Source organism: Mobula birostris, chromosome 16 (genome assembly GCF_030028105.1).
Source record: "Mobula birostris isolate sMobBir1 chromosome 16, sMobBir1.hap1, whole genome shotgun sequence".
NCBI classification, from domain to species: domain Eukaryota; kingdom Metazoa; phylum Chordata; class Chondrichthyes; order Myliobatiformes; family Myliobatidae; genus Mobula; species Mobula birostris.
The window spans coordinates 32,869,652-32,891,737 of NC_092385.1; the positions used below are offsets into that span (position 1 = coordinate 32,869,652).

Here is a 22,086-nt window from a genome sequence, read left to right on the forward strand (position 1 = left end):
GATCTTAACACAATATTTAATTCTATTTACAGCTACTCATTAAGTGAACTAGTTCACGGCTCTGTGCGGTAGGAGCTGGACAATATTTGGTCAAAAGCTGATAAGCATCATAAGAGGAGCAATGAGCATCTTTGGCAACAGGGTGTCACCAGCTTCTCTTGACATTGAGTGGCATTTCATTGTTTAATTCTGCAGGGTCATCACTGACAAGAGCTCAACTGGACCAGCAATAGAAATGTGGTTGTGAGATCAAGTTTGAGGCTGGTTATTCTGTAGTGCGTGACTTCCTGCTGACAGTCCAAAGCCTTTCTGGCATCTCCAAGATATGAGTCAGGAGTTGCTTGGATGTTCATCTACAACAGCAGAAGAACCCTAACATCATCCAGTACAAACAGCTCACTTAATTGGTATCTTGTCCACCTTAAACACTCACTCCATCACACCAGCAGGGAGACATAGCTGTAGAATCTATCAACTCTAAAATGTACTCCAGTTATTCACTTTGGGTGCTCCCAACTGACCTCCCAAAACCATTACCTCTACAACCAAGAATGAAGAGACCTTCAGGTATATGGGATGATCCACACCTCTAAGTGGCAAACCATATGATTTGGAAATATATTGCCTTAGCATTTCAAGAAGGCGGCTTACCACCACCTGTTCAATGACAGTTAGAAAAGGGGATTAGATGCTGATGGGGACAATGCACTGAGTTCCCAAAAGATGATTAAAATAAAGAAGAATTACCCCTTGAACAGATTGGGCAGATTTTGGCTCAAATCACTCATTTACCTCCTTCTCTACCCCTCTTACTCCATTTTCCATCAGCTTGTCCAGCTCTCCATGTTCTTCTCATTCTGTACCATTCTTGAAGATGAATACCTTTTAATTCACCCATGTGTGAGTGCAGTAGGCTTGTGCAAAAATCTGCAAATCATTCTCCAGTACCTGTTACACCCCACCCAGCTAACATCAACAACTTGGAACAAGTTGGAGGGAGCACTACACAGTAGAATTAGAACGATAGCTGGAAGATACGAATCAATTACTCATGGAAAACTTCACTGGTGGCCTCACTACAGGAAGGATGTGGAAACCATAGAAAGGGTGCAGAGGAGATTTACAAGGATGTTGCCTGGATTGGGGTGCATGCCTTATGAGAATAGGTTGAGTGAACTCTGCTTTTTTTCCTTGGAGCGACGGAGGATGAGAGGTGCTGATTGTGTGGGTAGTCAGAGGCTTTTCCCCAGGGCAGAAATGGCTAGCATGAGAGGGCACAGTTTTAAGATGCTTGGAAGTAGGTACAGAGGAGATGTCAGGGGTAAGTTTTTTACGCAGAGAGTGGTGAGAGCATGGAATGGGCTCTCAGTGACGGTGGTGGAGGTGGATACAATAGGGTCTATTAAGAGACTCCTGGATAAGTACATGGAGCTCAGAAAAATAGAGCGCTATGGGTAACCCTAGGTAATTTCTCAGGTAAGGACATGCTCAGCACAGCTTTGTGGGCCGAAGGGCCCGTATTGTGCTGTAGGTTTTCTATGTTTCTATGTAAGCATTTGAATCAAAGATCAGATGGCAGCAATTCTGGAAAGCATGAGTGGTGGGATCATTCTTGCAGCTAAATTAATGTTGAACTGTGTGTAGAGATGGGGGCGGGTGCTTTAGGAATATATTTTTGTGGAGGTACTGGAGTGAAGAGCGCAGGTTCCTTTACAACTTCAAGAGCACAGAGCTGATCCTGATCTAGGGTTCTGTTTGTGCAAAGACCGCATGTTCCATGCTGACTACCACAAGTTTCGTCCACGTGCTCCTGTTTCCTCTCACATTCCAGAGATGTGCTGGTAACGTAAATGTGGTGACACTATAAAATGCATCTTAATGCAGGTTAACAGCAAGGCGAATTAGAAGGGAATGATGGGCATGTATGGGAGAAACTAAGTCGCAAGGACATGGGGCCATTAGAAAAGGCGGAATGAGATTATTTCCCTCAGAGATAGCCTGGCCTAGGGGCCTGAATGACCATGTGCATCATAATAAGTATAACATAGACCTGACACAGTTATTAATCTTGATAAGGAAAACTCAGGTGCTACCATACACCTTCACCAGTTTCCTCCTCCCTGCCTAACACGCCTAAAAATTGAAATGCATCACACTGGGAGTTCTAGCGCTATGGATGGGAAATTACTTTAATCTGGAATAATGTCATAATTTCCTTGTCAAATTACACCAATGGTGACAATTAACCTAATACTTTCAGTTGGAGTTCCCCTTCCCTTCCCTTCTGAGCCAGTAGTTCTCTGGCCAGCTGCATCCCACCCCACACACATTCAGTATTCTGATCACCATCACCCACAGACCAGTGACTTGAATCTGATGCCCGGGGCATCATTCACTCTCTTAAGTATGCACTGAAATTCCTAAGGTTTATTGTATATAACTGTATTGTTGCCGTGGTTCACACAGCAGTGTAACAAGAATCCAGTGCTGACTGGTCTCATGTGTTCTTTGTTGGATCACTGGACTCTCAAGTCGGAAACTTAAATTCCCAATCTTGATTGGCATTGTTCCTCCTTTTGATTGCGGTTGCCAGGTTCTGCCAAGTTATCTGAAGTTATAAATTGTCTGGGCAAATTGAACAAAAGATTCTTGTGTAGAAATTAGGGCGGCAGCAATGTTTTGTTTATAGGTTTTGCAAATGGGCATTAACGTCAAGATATAATTGTACAATAGTTTTTGACACGTTGGCTTATGATTAACCTGTTTCTTTCCAGGTGGCTTTGCAGCTGCAGTCACCACACCTCTTGATTTGGTAAAAACAAGAATCATGTTAGCAAAGGTATGTTTTTATACTAATACTGCAGGAGGGACAGAAGGGTGTTGTGCACTACTTTGCTGGATATTCACCTTTTAAATAGGTCTTGTGAATTATTTATTTAGAGATGCATTGTGGAACAGGCCCTTCCAGATCAGGGGTCCCCAACCTTTTTTGCACCGAGGACTGGTTTAATATTAACAATATTTGCGGACTGGCCGACCGGTGGTGGAGGTGGGGGTGGTGTTAATCAAAACCAGAATATAGGTAATAAATCAACGATAAGTCACTTCTAAGTGGCTAATACACTCAATTTCACTTCTAAAAGGGTTTATCTAACAAATTTAATATTAGACACACAGCGCTCATTTTCCCTCATATGAACATATAAAGTCATTGCAACACACCAATATCGCTCAATCAGTGGGAGCCCTGGGCTTGTTTTCCTGCAACAAGACAGTCCCATCGAGGGGTGATGGGAGACAGCGATACTAGAAGGGGGTTCCTTATGTCCAGTCTATTCTGCAATTTAGTATTCATTGCAGAAAACTCTGCTTCACAGCGATATGATGTTGGAAATGGAAGCAACATTTTCAGTGCTTTTGTGGCTATCTCAGGATATTCAGCCTTGACTTTGATCCAGAATGCTGGCAGAGATGTTATGTCAAACATACTTTTCAGTCCACCATCATTTGCAAGCTCGGGGAGTTGATCTTCTTCCCGCGCTGACAGCGATGATTCAGCGGGGACATTCACAAATGGGTCACGGACCCATTCCTTTCCACGTCTTGAGACATTTGCGTCTTGGGTCACTGATGACCTCGCGTGCGTTCAAGTTCAACAGTGCGTGACAGGGAATGAGGAAAGGTGCTGCTGACTCATATTGTTACATATCGCCAAATCATATCGTTTCCTCGCGGCCCAGGAGCATATGCTTTGCGGCCCTGTGGTTGGGGACCACTGTTCTAGCTCACCAAGCTACGCTATCCAGCAACCCACTGATTTAAGACCCTAGCCCAATCACAGGACAATTTGGAGTGACCAATTAACCTACTAACCGGTATGTCTTTGAACTGTGGAAGGAAACTGGAGCACACAGAAAGAACGTACAAACTTTCTTACGGAGGACACCAGAATTGAACTCTGAACTCCAACGCCCCAAGCTGTAATGACATTGTGCTAACCAGTACGCTACCATGACACCCTGTATATAGCAATTAGAACCAGAATCAGGTTTATTATCGCTGGCATGTGACGTGAAATTTGTTAACTTAGCAGCAGTTCAATGCAATGCATAATCTAGCAGAGAAAAAATAATAAGAAGAAATAAAATAAAAAAATAATAAGTAAACAAGTAAATCAATTACATATATTGAATAGAGTTTTTAAAAAACGTGCAAAAACAGAAATACTGTATATTAAAAAAAAAGAGGTAGTGTCCAAAGGTTCAGTGTCCATTTAGGAATCGGATGGCAGAGGGGAAGAAACTGTTCCAGAATCACTGAGTGTGTGTGCCTTTAGGCTTCTGTACCTCCAACCTGATGGTAACAGTGAGAAAAGGGCAGGCCCTGGGTACTCGAGGTCCCTTAATGATGGATGCTGCCTTTCTGAGACACCGCTCCCTAAAGATGTCCTGGGTACTTTGTAGGCCAGTGTCCAAGATGGAGCTGACTAGATTTACAACCTTCTGCAGCTTCTTTCAGTCTTGTGCAGTAGAAACCCCGCCCCCCCCCCCCACCCCAATACCAGACAGGGATGCAGCGTGTTAAAATGCTCTCAACGGTACAACTATAGAAGTTTTTGAGTATATTTGTTGACATGCCAAATCTGTTCAAACTCCTCATAAAGTATGGCCACTGTCTTGCCTTCTTTATAACTACATCAATATGTTGGGACCAGGTTAGATCCTCAGAGATCTTGACACCCTAGAACTTGAAGCTGCTCACTCTCTCCACTTCTGATCCCTCTATGAGGATTGGTATTTGTTCATTCATCTTACCCTTCCTGAAGTCCACAATCAGCTATTTTGTCTTACTGACGTTGAGTACCAGGTTGTTGCTGCAGCACCTCCACTCCACTCCACTCCTGTACGCCTTCTTGTCACCTGTTGAGACTCTACCAACAATGGTTGTATCATCCGCAAACATATAGATGGTACTTGAGCTATGCCTCGCCACACAGTCATGTGTATACAGAGAGTAGAGCAGTGGCCTAAGCACACAGCCCTAAGGTGCACCAGTGTTGATCGTCAGGAGGATTGTTATCACCAATCCGCACAGATTGTGGTCTTCCGGTTAGGAAGAATCCAATTGCAGAGGGTGGTACAGAAACCCAGGTTCTGCAACTTACAATACATTGTTTATTAATTTTACAAAATGTCTCTGACCTTAAATGAATCAATTACAAGTTTGTATCCTTAAGCTGAATGTTTCTGCTTGCTTTCTACATGGTGTCCACAAATTTCATTACTTTTTAATAGGGGACAGTATTAATTGATTTACAGATTAATGTGACTTTATGCAAAATGTTACGGTTGACTGTTAACTAAATCATCCAATTGATCTGGCTTTTAGGGAAAGAAGTTTTTTTTGAATGTAGACTTGAAATTATGGACTGAAAATATAAAGATCGCAGCATGGAAAGAAGCCACCCTACCCATCAGGGTTGTCCTGGTTCTCTATATCTTCTCATAGTCCTCCAATTTTTGTTAAGCTTTTCAAGTACTTATCCAATTCTCCTTCCCCTCCTTTGGCAGTGCATCACTGATTGCTATATATTCCAGGTGAAGATTGTTCACTTCCCTTTAAAGATGCTGCCTAACCCACTGAGGTCCTCCTGCATTTTGCTCTTAATTACATATTAGTACTCTGAATCAATTCCTTATTTTTGTTGCCATTCACCTTAATAATATTTGCTCTGTTTCTTGATTTTTTTCACCAAAGGCAACAAGTTCTCGATCACAATTTTACTTGTCAGACCTGGATCCACAAGCTGGATTTCTCTTCACATTAAAGTTGCTTTTAAAAGAAGGAAGCTGCTGAGACAAGTGATTTACTGCCAAAGTTCTCAATAGAGATCTGATTTGTGCTTTCATTCAATGCAGAAAGGTACTACGACAGCCAGTGGAAAGGTGCTACCAGTCCTGAGCCATATTTGGAAGACTCAAGGGATTTCTGGGTGAGCTGCTTTCTTTCTAGACAAATGTGTGGCAAAAGTATCCAAGATTATGTTAGTATCCTATAGAAATGTAAAAGCGCAGAGAATCCAGCCTCCCCAGCTGAACAGAACTTGTTTGCATCAAACATCAATATTTCACAGTGCTGACCTTGAACATCAGCAATTTGTAAAGTGTGTTGCCCAAATCTATTGTGTCCCCACTGCCTTAGGTGTGTTCAAATCTGCATTTGGAGTCCAAGAAAGAATATTTCGTCTGAAGTCACTTGTGATGTGTCCAAGCTAATATAATAAATGAAGTTTAGATGTGATAGTCACCAAATTTAGCATTAATGTATTGACCTAATAATTTATTAATCAATAACTTGACAGCAAAGTCTGCCGACCATCCGTGCAAAATTAAAATACAACTGCAGCAAGTTGCTGTCCCATTTGCCAGCTCCTCCACTCTTCTATGCAAAGAAATTCAGCTTTCTGTCTTCTAATTTACACATTCTCTTTCAGTCCTGCTTATCTTTGGAAGAATTCCACACTGAGATTCATAATGGCGATATGCTTTTGTTATCTTGTTCACACAAACACTGGATAACTACCGGATAGCTCAACCTTGAGTATAAAAGCCAAAAGAAAGTTTTTTGCCTAATTGTAAAATGTTGTTGTGTTTTGCCCAAAGCTGATCACAAATTCTAAACAGATGCATATTTCTTATTTTCAATTAAAGCTTCATTGTAAAGGGATTAATTCCTGATTTTAGGAATATCGTACAAGTTGCTTGTAGAAATCTATTACTTTTTTGATATTCGGGCTGTAAAATAACTTAGCAGTACAGTAATGAAAACAAATGCTTATTATTGTTATGATCCTGGAATTAATTATTGGAAGTTTCAAAGACTCTTAGGAGGGTTTTTTTTATAGTCCACAAGCAAAACTCAGGAACAAACATGGGATTGATTGGCACCTGAAAGAGAGTGGGAGATATTACGTCAGAGAGCTACAGTGGCTCTGAACTGGTCATTCACAGTATTTAAGAGAATGGCCTCAATTTGGGCTTTTTATTGTCCAAAGCAAAACCTGGATTCAGCAATAGCAATTAGAAAAGACACTGATCTTGGAGGGCAGAAATGGAAAAATATTGAAGTTAAATAGTCATTGTTTAATTAATTAAAAGTTGTTGCTTGTAGAAAAATGCAAGAATATGCATTACCTAGTTATTAACCCTGCAACAGCTGGGTACTCACTATCGTTCCATTTCTCCAGGTGCTGGATGGTTGATATTTAGATTGACACATTTGCTGACAGTCATAAATGTGTACCTTGGCATTATACTTCTATTATTTTAAATTAAATTAATGTGGTTAAGCCTTGAGATGTAGTGGAAAATAAGATGTTGCAACCAGTATATGCAAAGTGATGTTTTGTTATATTTTGCAATATAAATTCTATCTTGCACTCTATTACAGCAGGACACAAAATACTCTATCTTCTTTGGATGATGCAGTTGTCTAAAATAAATGTTGACTGATTGATTGGGTTAGAGTAAACTAGCATTACCAGTGCACTGTGAAATACAAAGGCCATAGTACCACCTAGACCATGCCATGAACTCCATTGTGGATACCCTGGGTGTGTTAATGCTCATCTTCCAAAGATCATGGAACATAGGAGAAGGTGGATAAATATAATCCCAGTATTTAAGTGAAGGAGAACTAAATCATGACAGATAAGTATCGGCAATATTGAAGAGGCCCTCCATCGGGGTTGACCATGGATGTTGTAAACCAGCTGTCTACGTGATAGTCAAGCCAGGGCAGTATGATATAGAAACATAGAAAATAGGTGCAGGAGTAGGCCATTCGGCCATTTGAGCCTGCACCGCCATGATCATGGCTGATCATCCAACTCAGAACCCTGTACCTGCCTTCTCTCCATACCCCCGATCCCTTTAGCCACAAGGGAATATAGAGAACAATCTGTTGCCATGTAGCAAGCTTCCTCCTCTCCACTCAGCCCATGAGCCCAAAGGAACAGCAGAGACCAACATAGTTTGGCACCAGCGCCATTGCAGAAGTTGCTAGTCAATGTTGAACTCAATGTCAGACTGCCTTAGAGAAACCAACTCTGGATATTTCCTTGGGATTTACTCCCGAAGCCTTCTCCATGAGTGAGTATAGCTGCAAGGCAACCGAGTTTTGAGATCAGAGTTTTCTTTCTCCTAGATGAGCTGCCAGCCTCGGCTCTTGAGCCCCATCTGCCCAAAGTGATTTGTTTTAAGGCACCAGTAACCCATCTTTGCCCCTTTGTCTGTCAGTAGAACTGTTGTGCCAAGCTTAGCAGCTAAGCTACACATAAAGGTCAAGAGCTGAACTTGGTTGTCAGAGGCTATTTAAACTATAAGACATGGGAGGAGAACGAGGCCATTCAGGCAGGCATCGAGTCTGTTCCACCAATACATCATAGCTGATCCATTCCCCTCTCAACCCCATTATAGACAATAGACAGTAGGTGCAGGAGTAGGCCATTCGGCCCTTCGAGCCAGCACCGCCATTCACTGTGATCATAGCTGATCATCCACAATCAGTATCCATTTCCTGCCTTATCCCCATAACCTTTGACTCCGCTATCTTTAAGAGCTCTATCCATCTCTTTCTTGAGAGCATCCAGAGACTTGGCCTCCACAGCCTTCTGGGGCAAAGTATTCCATATATCCACCACTCTCTGGGTGAAAAAGTTTTTCCTCAACTCCGTTCTAAATGGCCTACCCCTTATTCTTAAACTGTGGCCTCTGGTTCTGGACTCACCCATCAGCGGGAACATGCTTCCTGCCTCCAGCGTGTCTAATCCCTTAATAATCTTATATGTTTCAATAAGATCCCCTCTCAGCCTTCTAAATTCCAGAGTATACAAGCCCAGTCGCTCCAGCCTTTCGACATATGACAGTCCCGCCATCCCGGCATGTGTCATCGGCAAATTTGCTAATGTTACTTTTAATTCCCTCATCTAAATCATTAATATATATTGTAAACAGCTGCGGTCCCAGCACTGAACCCTGTGGTACCCCACTGGTCACTGCCTGCCATTCCGAAAGGGACCCGTTAATAGCTACTCTTTGTTTTCTGTCAGCCAGCCAATTTTCAATCCATGTCAGTACTCTGCCCCCAATACCATGTGCCCTAATTTTGCCCACTAATCTCCTATGTGGGACTTTATCAAAGGCTTTCTGAAAGTCCAGGTACACTACATCCACTGGCTCTCCCTTGTCCATTTTCATAGTTACATCCTCAAAAAATTCCTGAAGATTAGTCAAGCACGATTTCCCCTTCGTAAATCCATGCTGACTCGGACTGATTCTGTTACTGCTATGCAGATGTGTCGTAATTTCATCTTTTATAATTGACTCCAGCATCTTTGCCACCACCAACGTCAGGCTAACCGGTCTATAATTCCCTGTTTTGTCTCTTCTTCCCTTCTTGAAGAGAGGGACAACATTAGCCACCCTCCAATCCAGAGGAACTGATCCTGAATCTATAGAACATTGGAAAATGATTACCAATGCGTTCACGATTTCTAAAGCCACCTCCTTAAGTACCCTGGGATGCAGACCATCAGGTCCCGGGGACTTATCAGCCTTCAGACCCAACAGTCTATCCAACACCATTTCCTGCCTAATATAAATTTCCTTCAGTTCATCCATTACCCTAGGTCCTTTGGCCACTATTATATCTGGGAGATTGTTTGTGTCTTCCCTAGTGAAGACAGATCCAAAGTACCTGTTCAACTCGTCTGCCATTTCCTTGTTCCCTATAATATATTCACCCGTTTCTGTCTTCAAGGGCCCAATTTTCGTCTTAACTATTTTTTCCTTTTCACATACCTAAAGAAGCTTTTACTATCCTCCTTTATGTTCTTGGCTAGTTTACCTTCGTACCTCATTTTTCTGCCTTCTCCTCATTCTCCTGGCTTCTTCCCGTAACCTTTCGTGCTCTGATTAATCAAGAATTTATCAACCTCCACCTGAAATACACTCAGTGACCTGGCTTCCACAGCCACCTGTGCAATGAATTCCACAGATTCACCACCCTCTGGCTAAAGGCAATCTTCCTCCTATCTGTTCTAAATGGATGTCCCTCTACTCTGAGACTGTGCCCTCTGGACCTAGACTCCCTACCACAGGAAATATGCTCTTCAGATCCAGTCTGTCTGAGCCTTTCAATATTCGATGGGTTTCAATGAGATCCCTCCTTTGTTCCTCTAAATTCCACTGAGTAAAGGCCCAGGGCTATCAATCATTCCTCACATGATAAGCCTTTCATTCCCAGAATCGTTCTTGTGAACCTCCTCTGAACCCTCTCCAATGTCAGCACATGCTTTCTTAAATAAGGGGCACAGAACTGCTCATAATACTCCAGGTGAGACCTTACTAGTAGTGCCTTATTAAACCTCAGCATTACATTCTTGCTTTTTATATTCTAGTCCTCTCAAAATGAATGTTAACATTGCACTTGCCTTCCTCATCATAGACTTAACCTGCAAATTAACCTTTCAGGAATCCTACACAAGGACTCCCAAGTCCCTTTGCTCTTAGGATTTTTGAATTTTTTTTCCCCGTTTAGAAAATGGTATATGCTTTTATTCTTTCTGCCAAAATGCATGACCATACACTTCCCGACACTGTTTTCCATTTGCCACATTTTGCCCATTCCTCTAATCTGTCTAAGTCCTTCTGCTGTCTCCCTGTTTCTTGAACACTACCTGCCCCTCCGTCTATCTTCGTATCATCTGCAGGCTGGGCCACGAAGCTATGAATTCCATCGTCCAAGTACAATGTAAAAAGAAGCGGTCCCAACACCTACAACTGCGGAACACCACTAGTTACAGGCAGCCAATCCCTTTATTCCCACTCTTTTGCCTTCTGCCAATCAGCCAATGCTCTATCCATGCTTGTATCTTTCCTGTAATACCATGGGTTCTTATCTAGTTAAACAGCCTCACGTGTGGCATCTTATCAAAGGCCGTCTGAAAATCCAAGTACATCAACATCCACTGACTCTCCTTTGTCCATCTTACTTGTTATTTCCTTGAAGCATTCTAACAGATTTGTCAATCAAGTTTTTCCTTTAAGGAAACCATGCTGACTTTGGCCTGTTTTACCATGTGCCTCCAAGTTCCCTGAAACCACATCCTTAACAATCAACTCCAATATCTTCCCAACTATTGAGGTTAGAGTAACTGGCCCATAATATGCTTTCTTCTGCGTCCCTCCCTCTTGAAGAGTTGAGTAACATTAACAATTTTCCAGTCCTCCGGAACCATTCCAGAGGCTAGTGATTCTTGAAAGATCATTACTACTGTCTCCACAATCTCTTCAGCCACCTCTTTCAGAACCCTGTGGTGTAGTCCATCTGGTCCAGGTGACTTATCTACTTTCAGACCTTTCAGTTTCCCAAGTACCTTTCTCCTTGATAATAGCAACTGCACTTGCTTCTGCCCCTGGCATTCCCAAACTTCTGGCCATATTCAAGTCAAGTCAAGTCACTTTTTATTGCCATTTCGACCATCACTGCTGGTACAGTACACAGTAAAAACGAGACAATGTTTTTCAGGACCATTGTGCTACACGAACAATACAAAAACTACACTGAACTATGTAAAACAACACAAAACTACACTGGACTACAGACCTACCCAGGACTGCATAAAGTGCACAAAACAGTGCAGGCATTACAATAAATAATAAATGACAATATGCACAGTAGAGGGCAGTAGGTTGGTGTCAGTCCAGGCTCTGGGTATTGAGGACTCTGATGACTTGGAGGAAAAAACTGTTACATAGTCTGATGGTGAGACCCCAAATACTTTGGTGCCTTTTGCCAGATGGCAAGAGGGAGAAGAGTTTGTATGAGGGGTGCGTGGGGTCCTTCATAATGCTGTTTGCTTTACGGATGCAGCGTGTGGCGGGAAGAGAGACCCCGATGATCTTCTCAGCTGACCTCACTATCCGCTGCAGGGTCTCATGATCCAAGATGGTGCAATTTCCGAACCAGGCAGTGATGCAGCTGCTCAGGATGCTCTCAATACAATCTCTCTAGAATATGGTCAGGATGGGGGGTGGGAGATGGACCTTTCTCAGCCTCCGCAGAAAGTAGAGACGCTGCTGGACTTTCTTTGCTATGGAGCTGGTGTTGAGGGACCACGTGAGATTCTCTGCCAGGTGAACACCAAGAAATTTGGTGCTCTTAACGATCTCTATGGAGGAGTCATTTATGTTCAGCGGAGAGTGGTCGCTCCGTGTCCTCCTGAAGTCAACAATCATCTCTTTTGTTTTATTCACATTCAGAGACAGGTTGTTGGCTCTGCACCAGTCCGTTAGCCGCTGCACCTCCTCTCTGTATACTGACTCATCGTTCTTGCTGATGAGACCCACCACGGTCGTGTCATCGGCGAACTTGATGATGTGGTTCGAGCTCTGTGTTGCAGCACAGTCGTGGGTCAGCAGAATGAACAGCAGTGGACTGAGCACACAGCCCTGGAGGGCCCCATGCTCAGTGTGATGGTGTTGGAGATGCTGCTTCCAGTCCGGACTGACTGAGGTCTCCCAGTCAGGAAGTCTAGGATCCAGTTGCAGAGATAGGTGTTCAGGCCCAGTAGGCTCAGCTTTACAATCAGTTTCTGAGGAATGATTGTGTTGAATGCTGAACTGAGGTCTATGAACAGCATTCGAATGTACGTGTCTTTTTTGTCCAAGTGGGTTAGGGCCAGGTGGAGAGTGATGGCAATGGCATCATCTGTTGAACGGTTGGGACGGTACGCGAACTGCAGGGAGTCCAGTGAGGGGGGCAGCAGGGTCTTGATGTGCCTCATGACGAGCCTCTCGAAACACTTCATGATGATGGATGGGAGTGCGACGGGATGGTAGTCATTGAGGCAGGACACTGAAGACTTCTTCAGCACGGAGACGATGGTGGCGGCCTTGAAGCACATAGGAATGACGGCGCTGCTCAGGGAGATGTTGAAGATGTCACTGAGAATCTCAGCTAGCTGGTCTACACATCCTCTAAGCACTCTGCCAGGAATATTGTCTGGTCCAGCAGCCTTCCGTGGGTTGACCCTGCACAGGGTTCTCCTCACATCGGCCACGGTAAGAAACAGCACCTGGTCGTTTGGGGCAGAGGTGGTCTTCCTCGCCGCCATGTCATTTTCCGCCTCAAAACGAGTGTAGAAGTTATTCAACGCATCTGGGAGGGAGGGCATCACCAGCACAAGCAGGTGGTGTTGTCTTGTAGTTGGTGATGTCCTGAATGTCCTTCCACATGCACCGGGTGTCACTGCTGTCCTGGAAGTGACTGTGGATTCGCTGGGCATGTGCATGCTTTGCCTCTCTAATGGCCCGGGACAGTTTGGCCATATTGCTCGTGACTTTTCTAAAAAGTCATCTAAAGCTGCTCTAAAAAACTATCTTGTAGGCATTCTACAAACACTCTCTTTTGAGATCCAGCGCCAACCTAATTTTCCCAATCTATCTGCTGTTGAAATCCCTCGTGTTGTTGTAAAATTGCCCTTGTGACATGCCTTTTCTATCTTTTTGTAGACCACATCCTGGCTACTGTTCAAAGGCCTGTATATACTCCAGTCAGGGTCTTTCTACCCTTACAGTTTCTTAATTCTACCCACAAGGATTATTATTCCTCCGATACTATTTCACTTCTTTCTAAGGATTTGATTTCACTTTTTACCAACAGAGCCACACCAACCTGCCTGTTCTTTCGATACAATGTGCATCCTTGGATGTTAAGCTCACAACTATAATCTTCTTTCCACCACAACTCAGTGATGCCCACAAAGTCATACCTGCCCATCTTTAACTGCACTACAGGATCTACTTTATTCCATTTACTGTGTGCATTCAAATATAACACATTCATTCCCATATCCGTCACCCTTTTCAATTTTACACTACAACTCATCTCACTGACTACAATTTTGCCCTATCATCTGCTTGCCCTTCCTAACAGTCTCTCAACACACTGCCTCTACTTGTCAACCAACAGTCAATCAACTGTCTTGACCTTATCACTTCAGTTCCCATTCCCCTGCCAAGTTTCAACCCTCACCAAACTGCCTGCAGCAATATTGGTTCCCCTCAGGTTCAGGTGTAACTCATTCCTTTTGTATAGGTCATACCTTCCCTAGAAGAGATCTCAAAGATCCAGAAATCTGACCCCACCCCACCTCACTGCACCAGTTTCTATTCTTATCCTCAGTGACATGTGGCACAGGCAGCAATCCAGAGATTGCTATCCTGGAGGTCCTGCTTTTCAACTTTCTACCTAGCTCCCTAAATTCTCGCTTTTCCTACCTATCTCATTGGTTTCAATATGTATCGACACTTCTGTCTGTTCACCTTCCCCCTTCAGAATGTCAGGGACCCAATCCATTGGTAGGCCATTCCCCTCAACAGTATCCAAAACAGTATACTTATTATTTCAGATGCACGCCACTGGGAGCATTTCATAGGTACAGGAGCTTCTGCACTCTACCATCCCTGTCTGTAACAATCTTAAAAGAATCTACAGTGGCATGCAAAAGTTTGAGCACCCCTGGTCAAAATTTCTGTTACTGTGAATAGCTAAGCGAGTAAAAGATGACCTGATTTCCAAAAGGCATAAAGTTAAAGATGACACATTTCTTTAATATTTTAAGCAAGAATTTTTTTTTATTTCCATCTTTTACAGTTTCAAAATAACGAAAAAGGTAAAGGGCCTGAAGCAAAGGTTTGGGCACCCTGCACGGCAGTACTTAGTAACACCCCTTTTGGCAAGTATCACAGCTTGTAAATGCTTTTTGTAGCCAGCTAAGAGTCTTTCAGTTCTTGTTTGAGGAATTTTCGCCCATTCTTCCTTGCAAAAGGCTTCTAGTTGTGTGAGATTCTTGAGCCGTCTTGCATGCACTGCTCTTTTGAGGTCTATCCACAGATTCTCGATGATGTTTAGGTCAGGGGACTGTGAGGGCCATGACAAAATCTTCAGCTTACGCCTCTTGAGGTAGTCCATTGTAGATTTTGAGCTGCGTTTAGGTTCATTATCCTGTTGTAGAAGCTATCCTCTTTTCATCTTCAACTTTTTTTTACAGACGGTGTGATGTTTGCTTCCAGAATTTGCTGGTATTTAATTAAATTCATTCTTTCCTCTACCAGTAAATGTTCCCCGTGCCACTGGCTGCAACACAAGCCCAAAGCATGATGAATCCACCCCCGAGCTTAACAGTTGGTGAGGGGTTCTTTTCATGAAATTCTGTACCCTTTTTTCTCCAAACATACCTTTGCTATTTGCAGCCAAAAAGTTCTATTTTAACTTCATCAGTCCACAGGACTTGTTTCCAAAATGCATCAGGCTTGTTTAGAAGTTCCTTTGAACCTTTTGAATAGAACTTTTTGGCCAGTTTCACGGGGAACATTTACTGGAAGAAGGAAGAATGAATTCAATTAAATACCAGCAAATTCTGGAAGCAAACATCACGCCGTCTGTAAAAATGCCGAAGGTGAAAAGAGGATGGCTTCTACAACAGGATAATGAACCTAAACACACCTCAAAATCCACAATGGACTACATCGAGAGGCACAAGCTGAAGGTTTTGCCATTACCCTCACAGTGCATCATCGAGAATCTGTGGATAGACCTCAAAAGAGCAGTGCATGTAAGATGGCCCAAGAATCTCACAGAACTAGAAGCCTTTTGCAAGGAAGAATGGGTGAAAATCCCCCAAACAAGAATTGAAAGACTCTTAGCTGGCTACAGAAAGCATTTATAAGCTGTGATACTTGCCAAAGGGGGTGTTACTAAATACTGACCATGCAGGGTACCCAAACTTTTGCTTCAGGCACTTTTCCTTTTTTGTTATTTTGAAACTGTAAAAGATGGAAATAATAAAGTTTTCTTGCTCAAATATTAAAGAAATGCATCATCTTTAACTTTATGCCTTTTGGAAATCAGGTCATCTTTTACTTGCTTAGCTATTCACAGTAACAGAAATTTTGACCGGGGTGCCCAAACTTTTGCATGCCACTGTATCAGCAATAAGGAAAATGCTAAAGTATGTGAAAACAGAACAAGTGTTAAGAAGATATCATTGTAATTGGATAAAGTCTGCACTGGTTTATGAAGTGGTAATTAATTTTACTATACCTGCTGGAGTTTTTCGAGAATGTAGAGGAGATAAGGGATATGATGTGTTTGGATTTTCAGTTTGCCTTCAATAAAGTCTCTTGGAGGTTAATGTATAAAGATTAACACAAGAGATAAGAGGTTATAATTTGATATGGATTGTAAACTGGTTGACAGGAAATAAGTAGATTCTATTTCAGGTGGCAGGTGATGACTCACAGGGATCAGTAGTTGGGCTGCGGCTATTAACAATAGATACCAGTGCTTTGGATGAGGGAACCAAACCTAATATTTCTAAACTGGTTGATGAAGTAGAGGTTTCAAGGCATTTTAGACAAGTTAATTGAGTGAGCAAGTACATAGCAGGCACAGATTTATGTTTAACTCCCTAGAAAAAAAATTTGAGAAATGGAAAAGATGTACTGTATATACATTTATTTATTGTAGCATAGAAGCATCATTGTCTATTTCGCTACCAGAAAGTGATATTAAAATGTTGGAAATGATTTCCTTGTTTAGTCATCTCAGTTTATATCATGAGTTACCCCGAGTCACCAATACATAAAACAACAGGAAGTGACCTGATTTCTTCTTTCACAAAGGTAATTTTTTTTACCATGTTAGTTGGATTCCTGTTTTGTAATTTGTTACAATTTTATGAAAACTTGATGCCAAAGCCAATCAGACACAAGTGGTCAGGGACTTAGAAGTCCAACAGCTGGGCTATTATAAATGATAGATGTCCAAAATGCAAGATTGTTATTGCAGATACAGGTTTCCCCCCCACTATCTGAAGGTAGAGCATTCCTATGAAACAGTTTGTAAGCCGAAATGTCGTAAAGCGAAGAAACAATTACCGTTTATTTATATGGGAAAATTTTGTGAGCGTTCGCAGACCCTAAAATAACCTACCAAATTATGCCAAATAACACATAAAACCAAAAATAACAGTAACATATAGTAAAAGCAGGAATGATATGATAAATACACAGCCTATATAAAGTAGAAATACTTCTCTACAACGATTGCCTGCACAGATCTCTGTAGCGAAAATCTCACGCAAGCGCTGTTGGCATAAACGCGCTCTCCAGTAACCTGTAAACTATGAAGCTGCCAAATCTACCAAATAACACGTAAAAATACACAGCTGATATAAAGTAGAAATAATGTATGTACAGTGTAGTATCACTTACCGGAATTGGGAAGACATCGAGCACACTGATGCTAGTGTGTTAGACTGAGTCGACACAGGCTGGGTGGTGCAGTGGCCCCCACCCTCCGGGCCACCGACTGATACATTGCTGCAAAGCATGCAGGAGTAGCCGGGAGGCACACAGCACATCTTTAAGAAAAAAGCCGAAATAAATATGCTAATTAATTAGGTGCTGCCCGGCATGTAAATGTCAGCGCAGATCAGAGGTGATTGCCGATTGCATCGGCACTGATCTGGGCCGACAATTATGTGCTAGGTGGCACCTAATTAATTAGCATGTTTATTTCGGCTTTTTTCTTAAAGATGTGCTGTGTGCTTCCCGGCTACTGTTGCATTTTCCGCGAATCGGTATCTGTCCGTGGCCTGGGGGTTGGGGTGGTGGGACACTGGGGTGTCATCTCATCGTCGATCAGGGCAGGCAGCTCATCTTCTCCTATGACTGCCCGCCTCGATGTTCGAGGGTCGAGGTTTGTCGTCTGCTGTGGCTGACGTGGAAGGCTTGCTTGACTGCAGAGCCTCACACATTTTTCTATCACACAGTTCTTTAATTAGGGCTCAAAGCATCCTGCAAATATCTCCTAAACCGACGTACCCTTTCAAAATTAATGTTGTACTTTATCATTACTCATTCGGTTTCCATTGTTATCCTTTTTTCTTCCAATTGCATCAGCTCTTCATCTGTCAGTTCTTGGTGATAGAATGCCAAAACCCCTTCAACATCATGTTCATCAGCTTCCACAAGTCAAACCCACATTGTCCTTACTTCGTTCACCACGATCAAAACGCTTAATTATGTCTAGTTTTACACTAAGTGTAACACCCTTAACGAGCTCTTTCCGGCTTTTCCGACACCTTAGAACTCATCTTGCAAACGGCTGCTCACAGGCACATGTTAAAGCAAAGCAGTTCCCAATCCGGGGGAGAGCAGCTGCTCGGGGCACGCTCTGCCTTTTATCGCGTGCTGATTTTTTTCACGCGCTGAATTTTTTTTCGTAACAGTGAAAACACCTTCTGAAAGCGAAAACAGGGTACTAATGTAGGTCTTACGTAACAGTGAGGTTTCGTAAAGCGAACGTTCGAAAAGCGGGGGACACCTGTACGGGTATTTTATTAATGTACAATTGGGTCTGTGCTTTGACCAGAAAGTACTCCCCATTAATGCACTTTCCCCTTCACATTTTTATCCTAGCAGTTCATTGGGCTGGATTCAAAACTCTGTCACCAATTGTTAGAAGGGTATTTTGGTTTGCAGTTCTTTAAATTATGCAGATTGGGAACAAAATGCAACAGAAATCTGTTGCTTTTCTTTGAACAGCTGCCTTACCTAACCAACCAACACACACACAAATGTTGGAGGAACTCAGCAGGCTAGGCAGCATCTGTGGAAAAGAGTAAACAGCCGACTATTCAGCCTGAGACCCTTCTTCAGGACTGGAATAGAAGATGTGAAGTTCGAGCATGAGAGTGGGGGGAGGGGAGGGAAGAAGAAGAACAAGGTGGCAGGTGATAGATGAAACTGGAAGAGAGGAAGGGATGAAGTAATGAGCTGGGAAGCTGATAGATGCAGATTTTCTCGTCTCCATTGCCCTAAATTGCTTGTTCCTCCTATACACTATCAAATTTGCAAGCAAAAGAAAAATCCCAGGGAAAATCCCAAATTCTCATTGTCAGCAAAGGGTCCAAATGCAGTTTTGGAATTGTATGGTTTCTACCTGTGGTAAATAGCATTATATGAGCAAAGTGACCAAGTTTACAATTAGAAAGCAAGGGGGAACTGAAGATGGGTAGTCAGTGGGTTTTCACGTCAATGCTGACCCCTGCCAAGTGACTGTAGAATCTCTGGCTGCATGCCATCTTGGACAATGTCTTCCATCCACTACATAATGTACTGGTTGGGCACAGGAGTACATTCAGCCAGAGACTCATTCCACCGAGATGCAGTACAGAGCGTCATAGGAAGTCATTCCTGCCTGTGGCCATCAAACTTTACAACTCTTCCCTTGGAGGGTCAGACACCCTGAGCCAATAGGCTGGTCATGGACTTAGTTCCTGGCATAATTTACATACTTACATATTACTATTTAACTATTTATGGTGCAACTGTAACAAAAACCAATTTCCCCAGGGATCAATAAAGTATGACTATGACTATGCCTATGCTGGCAGAGACTCAGCATGACTGAGATCTTTGGCAGAAGCATCTTGTGAGCTGTAGTAGGATTGTAATCAGTGTCTATTACATGCCTTGCCTACAGAACAGAGGAAAAAATATGAGAGCTGTGTATGTCTTGCCTCTTAACAGAGCTGAGGCAATCCACGCATTTAGATACACTTAATGTTCTTGAAGCATTTAAAATCATCAAGACCATGTAAAAATTTAAACCAAAAATAAACAACTTAAATAAAAAGTGAAAAAAAGTTGAAAAAAGAATTTTAAAAGCATTTCAAAGCCTCTTTAATAACTTAAGTATAAAATTAACCATCTTTGATTGTTCACAAGTTTTTTACAGATAATTAAGAATATTTTTAAACTAAGAGGCTAACTAAACGTTGTCTTGTGTTTGGAAACATTTACCCAGTGACCTCGCAGATGTTATTTTGCATTCAAATCAAAGGGAAAGGAATAGTTGTTCCTTTTGTCAGAAAGTGCAGATGGATATATTAACTAGGAAGAACATGTTTCCTAGATTGGTTCAAGAACCAGAAATTGATAGAAGGAACAGAAATTATGTGAAGGAAAAACTTCTGCAGCCAGGTGAGTCTGGAACTTACTGCCTCAGTGGATTGGGTGAATATTATCATATTCAAGCAGAACTTGGATATACACATGCCCTACAGGGCTGGACTTCAGGTGGGATAGGCTGAATGGACCCCTTGTCATCCAGTTGTTTTGTTTCAAGGACAGCTTTTAGAAATAATGAGCAACGAAACAATTAAGAGGTGACTGAGCTAAGTTAAAGGACAGGCCTTCAGGGTTGTGATCAGTGCCTGTGCTATATGCTAGCATCACCAGAAATGGGTCAGTGATACAGTTTAACATGTGGCTATGAAGATGGTGCAGGAGGGAGGGCTTCAGGTTTTTGGATCACTGGACTCTCTTCCAGAGAAGGAGGGACCTGTACAGCATTGCACCTGAACTGGAGGGGGACTAATATCCTAGCAGGAAGGATTGCTACTGCTGCCGGATGGGGCGGGCGGAGGTTTAATCTAGAGTTGAAGGGGCATAGGAACCAGAGCGCCAGAACAGATGGTGGACTTGTTGTGGAGAAAGGGTCTGTCAAGTGTGGAATTAGGACACATTGTTTTCTGCAAAGGTGTACTTGGTAAGTGGGAGGCCTTCAAAAGTGACATTTTGAGAGAACAGAGTTTTGTATGTTCCTGTCAGAATAAAAGGCAAGGGTAACAGGTTTAGAGAACCTTGGTTTTCAAGAGATGTTGAGTCCTTTAAGAAAAAGGAGGTGGTGCATAACAGGTATAGGCAGGCAGCAACAAATGATGTACTTCAGGAGTATAAGAAATGCAAGAGAACACTTGGAAGGAAATCAGGGGGAGCTAAAAGAAGACATGAGGTTGCTCCAGCAGATGAAGTGTAGGACTCTGCCGCGAGTAGTGCAGACAGCCCAACAACTTCCCACTATTCAGGACGCTTACAAAGACAGGTGTGTAAAAAAGATCTTTGGGGGACCCGAGTCACCCCAATCACAAACTGTTCCAGCTGCTACATTCAGGAAATGGTACCACAGCATAAAGCCAGGACCAACAGGCTTTTTCCACCAGGCCATCAGACTGATTAATTCATGTTGTTATATTGACTGCCCTGTTGTACATACTATTTATTATAAATTACTATAAATTGCACACTGCACATTTAGACAGAGGCGTAACAAAGATTTTTACTCCTCCTGTACATGAAGGATGTAAGAAATAAAGTCAAGTCAAGACAGGTGAGTTTCAAGATAGTTATGGAAAGGGTGGACCTTGATTGGGAAAGAAAACATTAATATCTTTGGAAACAGTGAGAGTTTGGTACCAACATATTCCCAAAAGGCAAGGGCAGCAAGGACTGTTGAAGGGTGGAAAAAAAAGAGCCCATTACAATTCTATAATCCTGTGAGAGTAGAGACCAGTTAAGAGAAACATATTCACACTGAGGATTATTGGAGCTCTGAATGCTTTAGAAAATAAGTCATTGAGGCAAAGGCAGTATTTTTAAAGGGAAGTTTGGATGTGTGACTGAGTTTGAAGAGATCACAATGAAATAAGATCAGCCTAGTCAATAAAATTAGATTTTGGGTTGCTGTGGAAGAGTTTGCACAGAGAATCCTGTGCTACATAGTTCTGAACCATGGATCTGAAAGGCTTCAATCAATATTATTCTGCCTACCACAATATTACATATTAGTACACTAGAAGAACTAATTTGTAACATGATGTGGAATAACCTAAAAGTAAACTGTGGATAGCTTAACACATTTAAGTTCAAATCTATTTGACAATGTGACCAGTATCTGCCTGGTACAAATTGCTGTGCCTTAAAGCTATAATTATAGTAATCAACTGAATTACTATCTAGTTAAACCATAAACTGCTTCCATCTGCCATCTCCATATCCTTTTTTCAAAAACCAAAACAACTATCAAAACAAGCAGATGAACTATTGAACTATCTGCCTTAAAATACAATGTTTCATGAATAAATATCAGCTCCAGCTGGTCCCATAAAAATCT

At 42.3% G+C, this 22,086-nt stretch overlaps 1 protein-coding gene across 3 annotated transcripts in view; it reads left to right on the forward strand.

Annotated features, from left to right (window-relative positions):
* Nucleotides 1-22,086, forward strand: part of slc25a26 (solute carrier family 25 member 26) — a 241,053-nt gene that overhangs the window by 213,920 nt on the left and 5,047 nt on the right. For 2 of the 3 annotated variants that reach the window (XM_072280527.1, XM_072280528.1), the window contains 2 exons: nucleotides 2,775-2,839; nucleotides 5,919-5,992. In XM_072280527.1, coding sequence (XP_072136628.1) covers nucleotides 2,775-2,839; nucleotides 5,919-5,992 — 139 coding nt within the window. The remainder of the gene's footprint in view (nucleotides 1-2,774; nucleotides 2,840-5,918; nucleotides 5,993-22,086) is intronic. The other variant, XM_072280530.1, reaches the window with a different exon arrangement.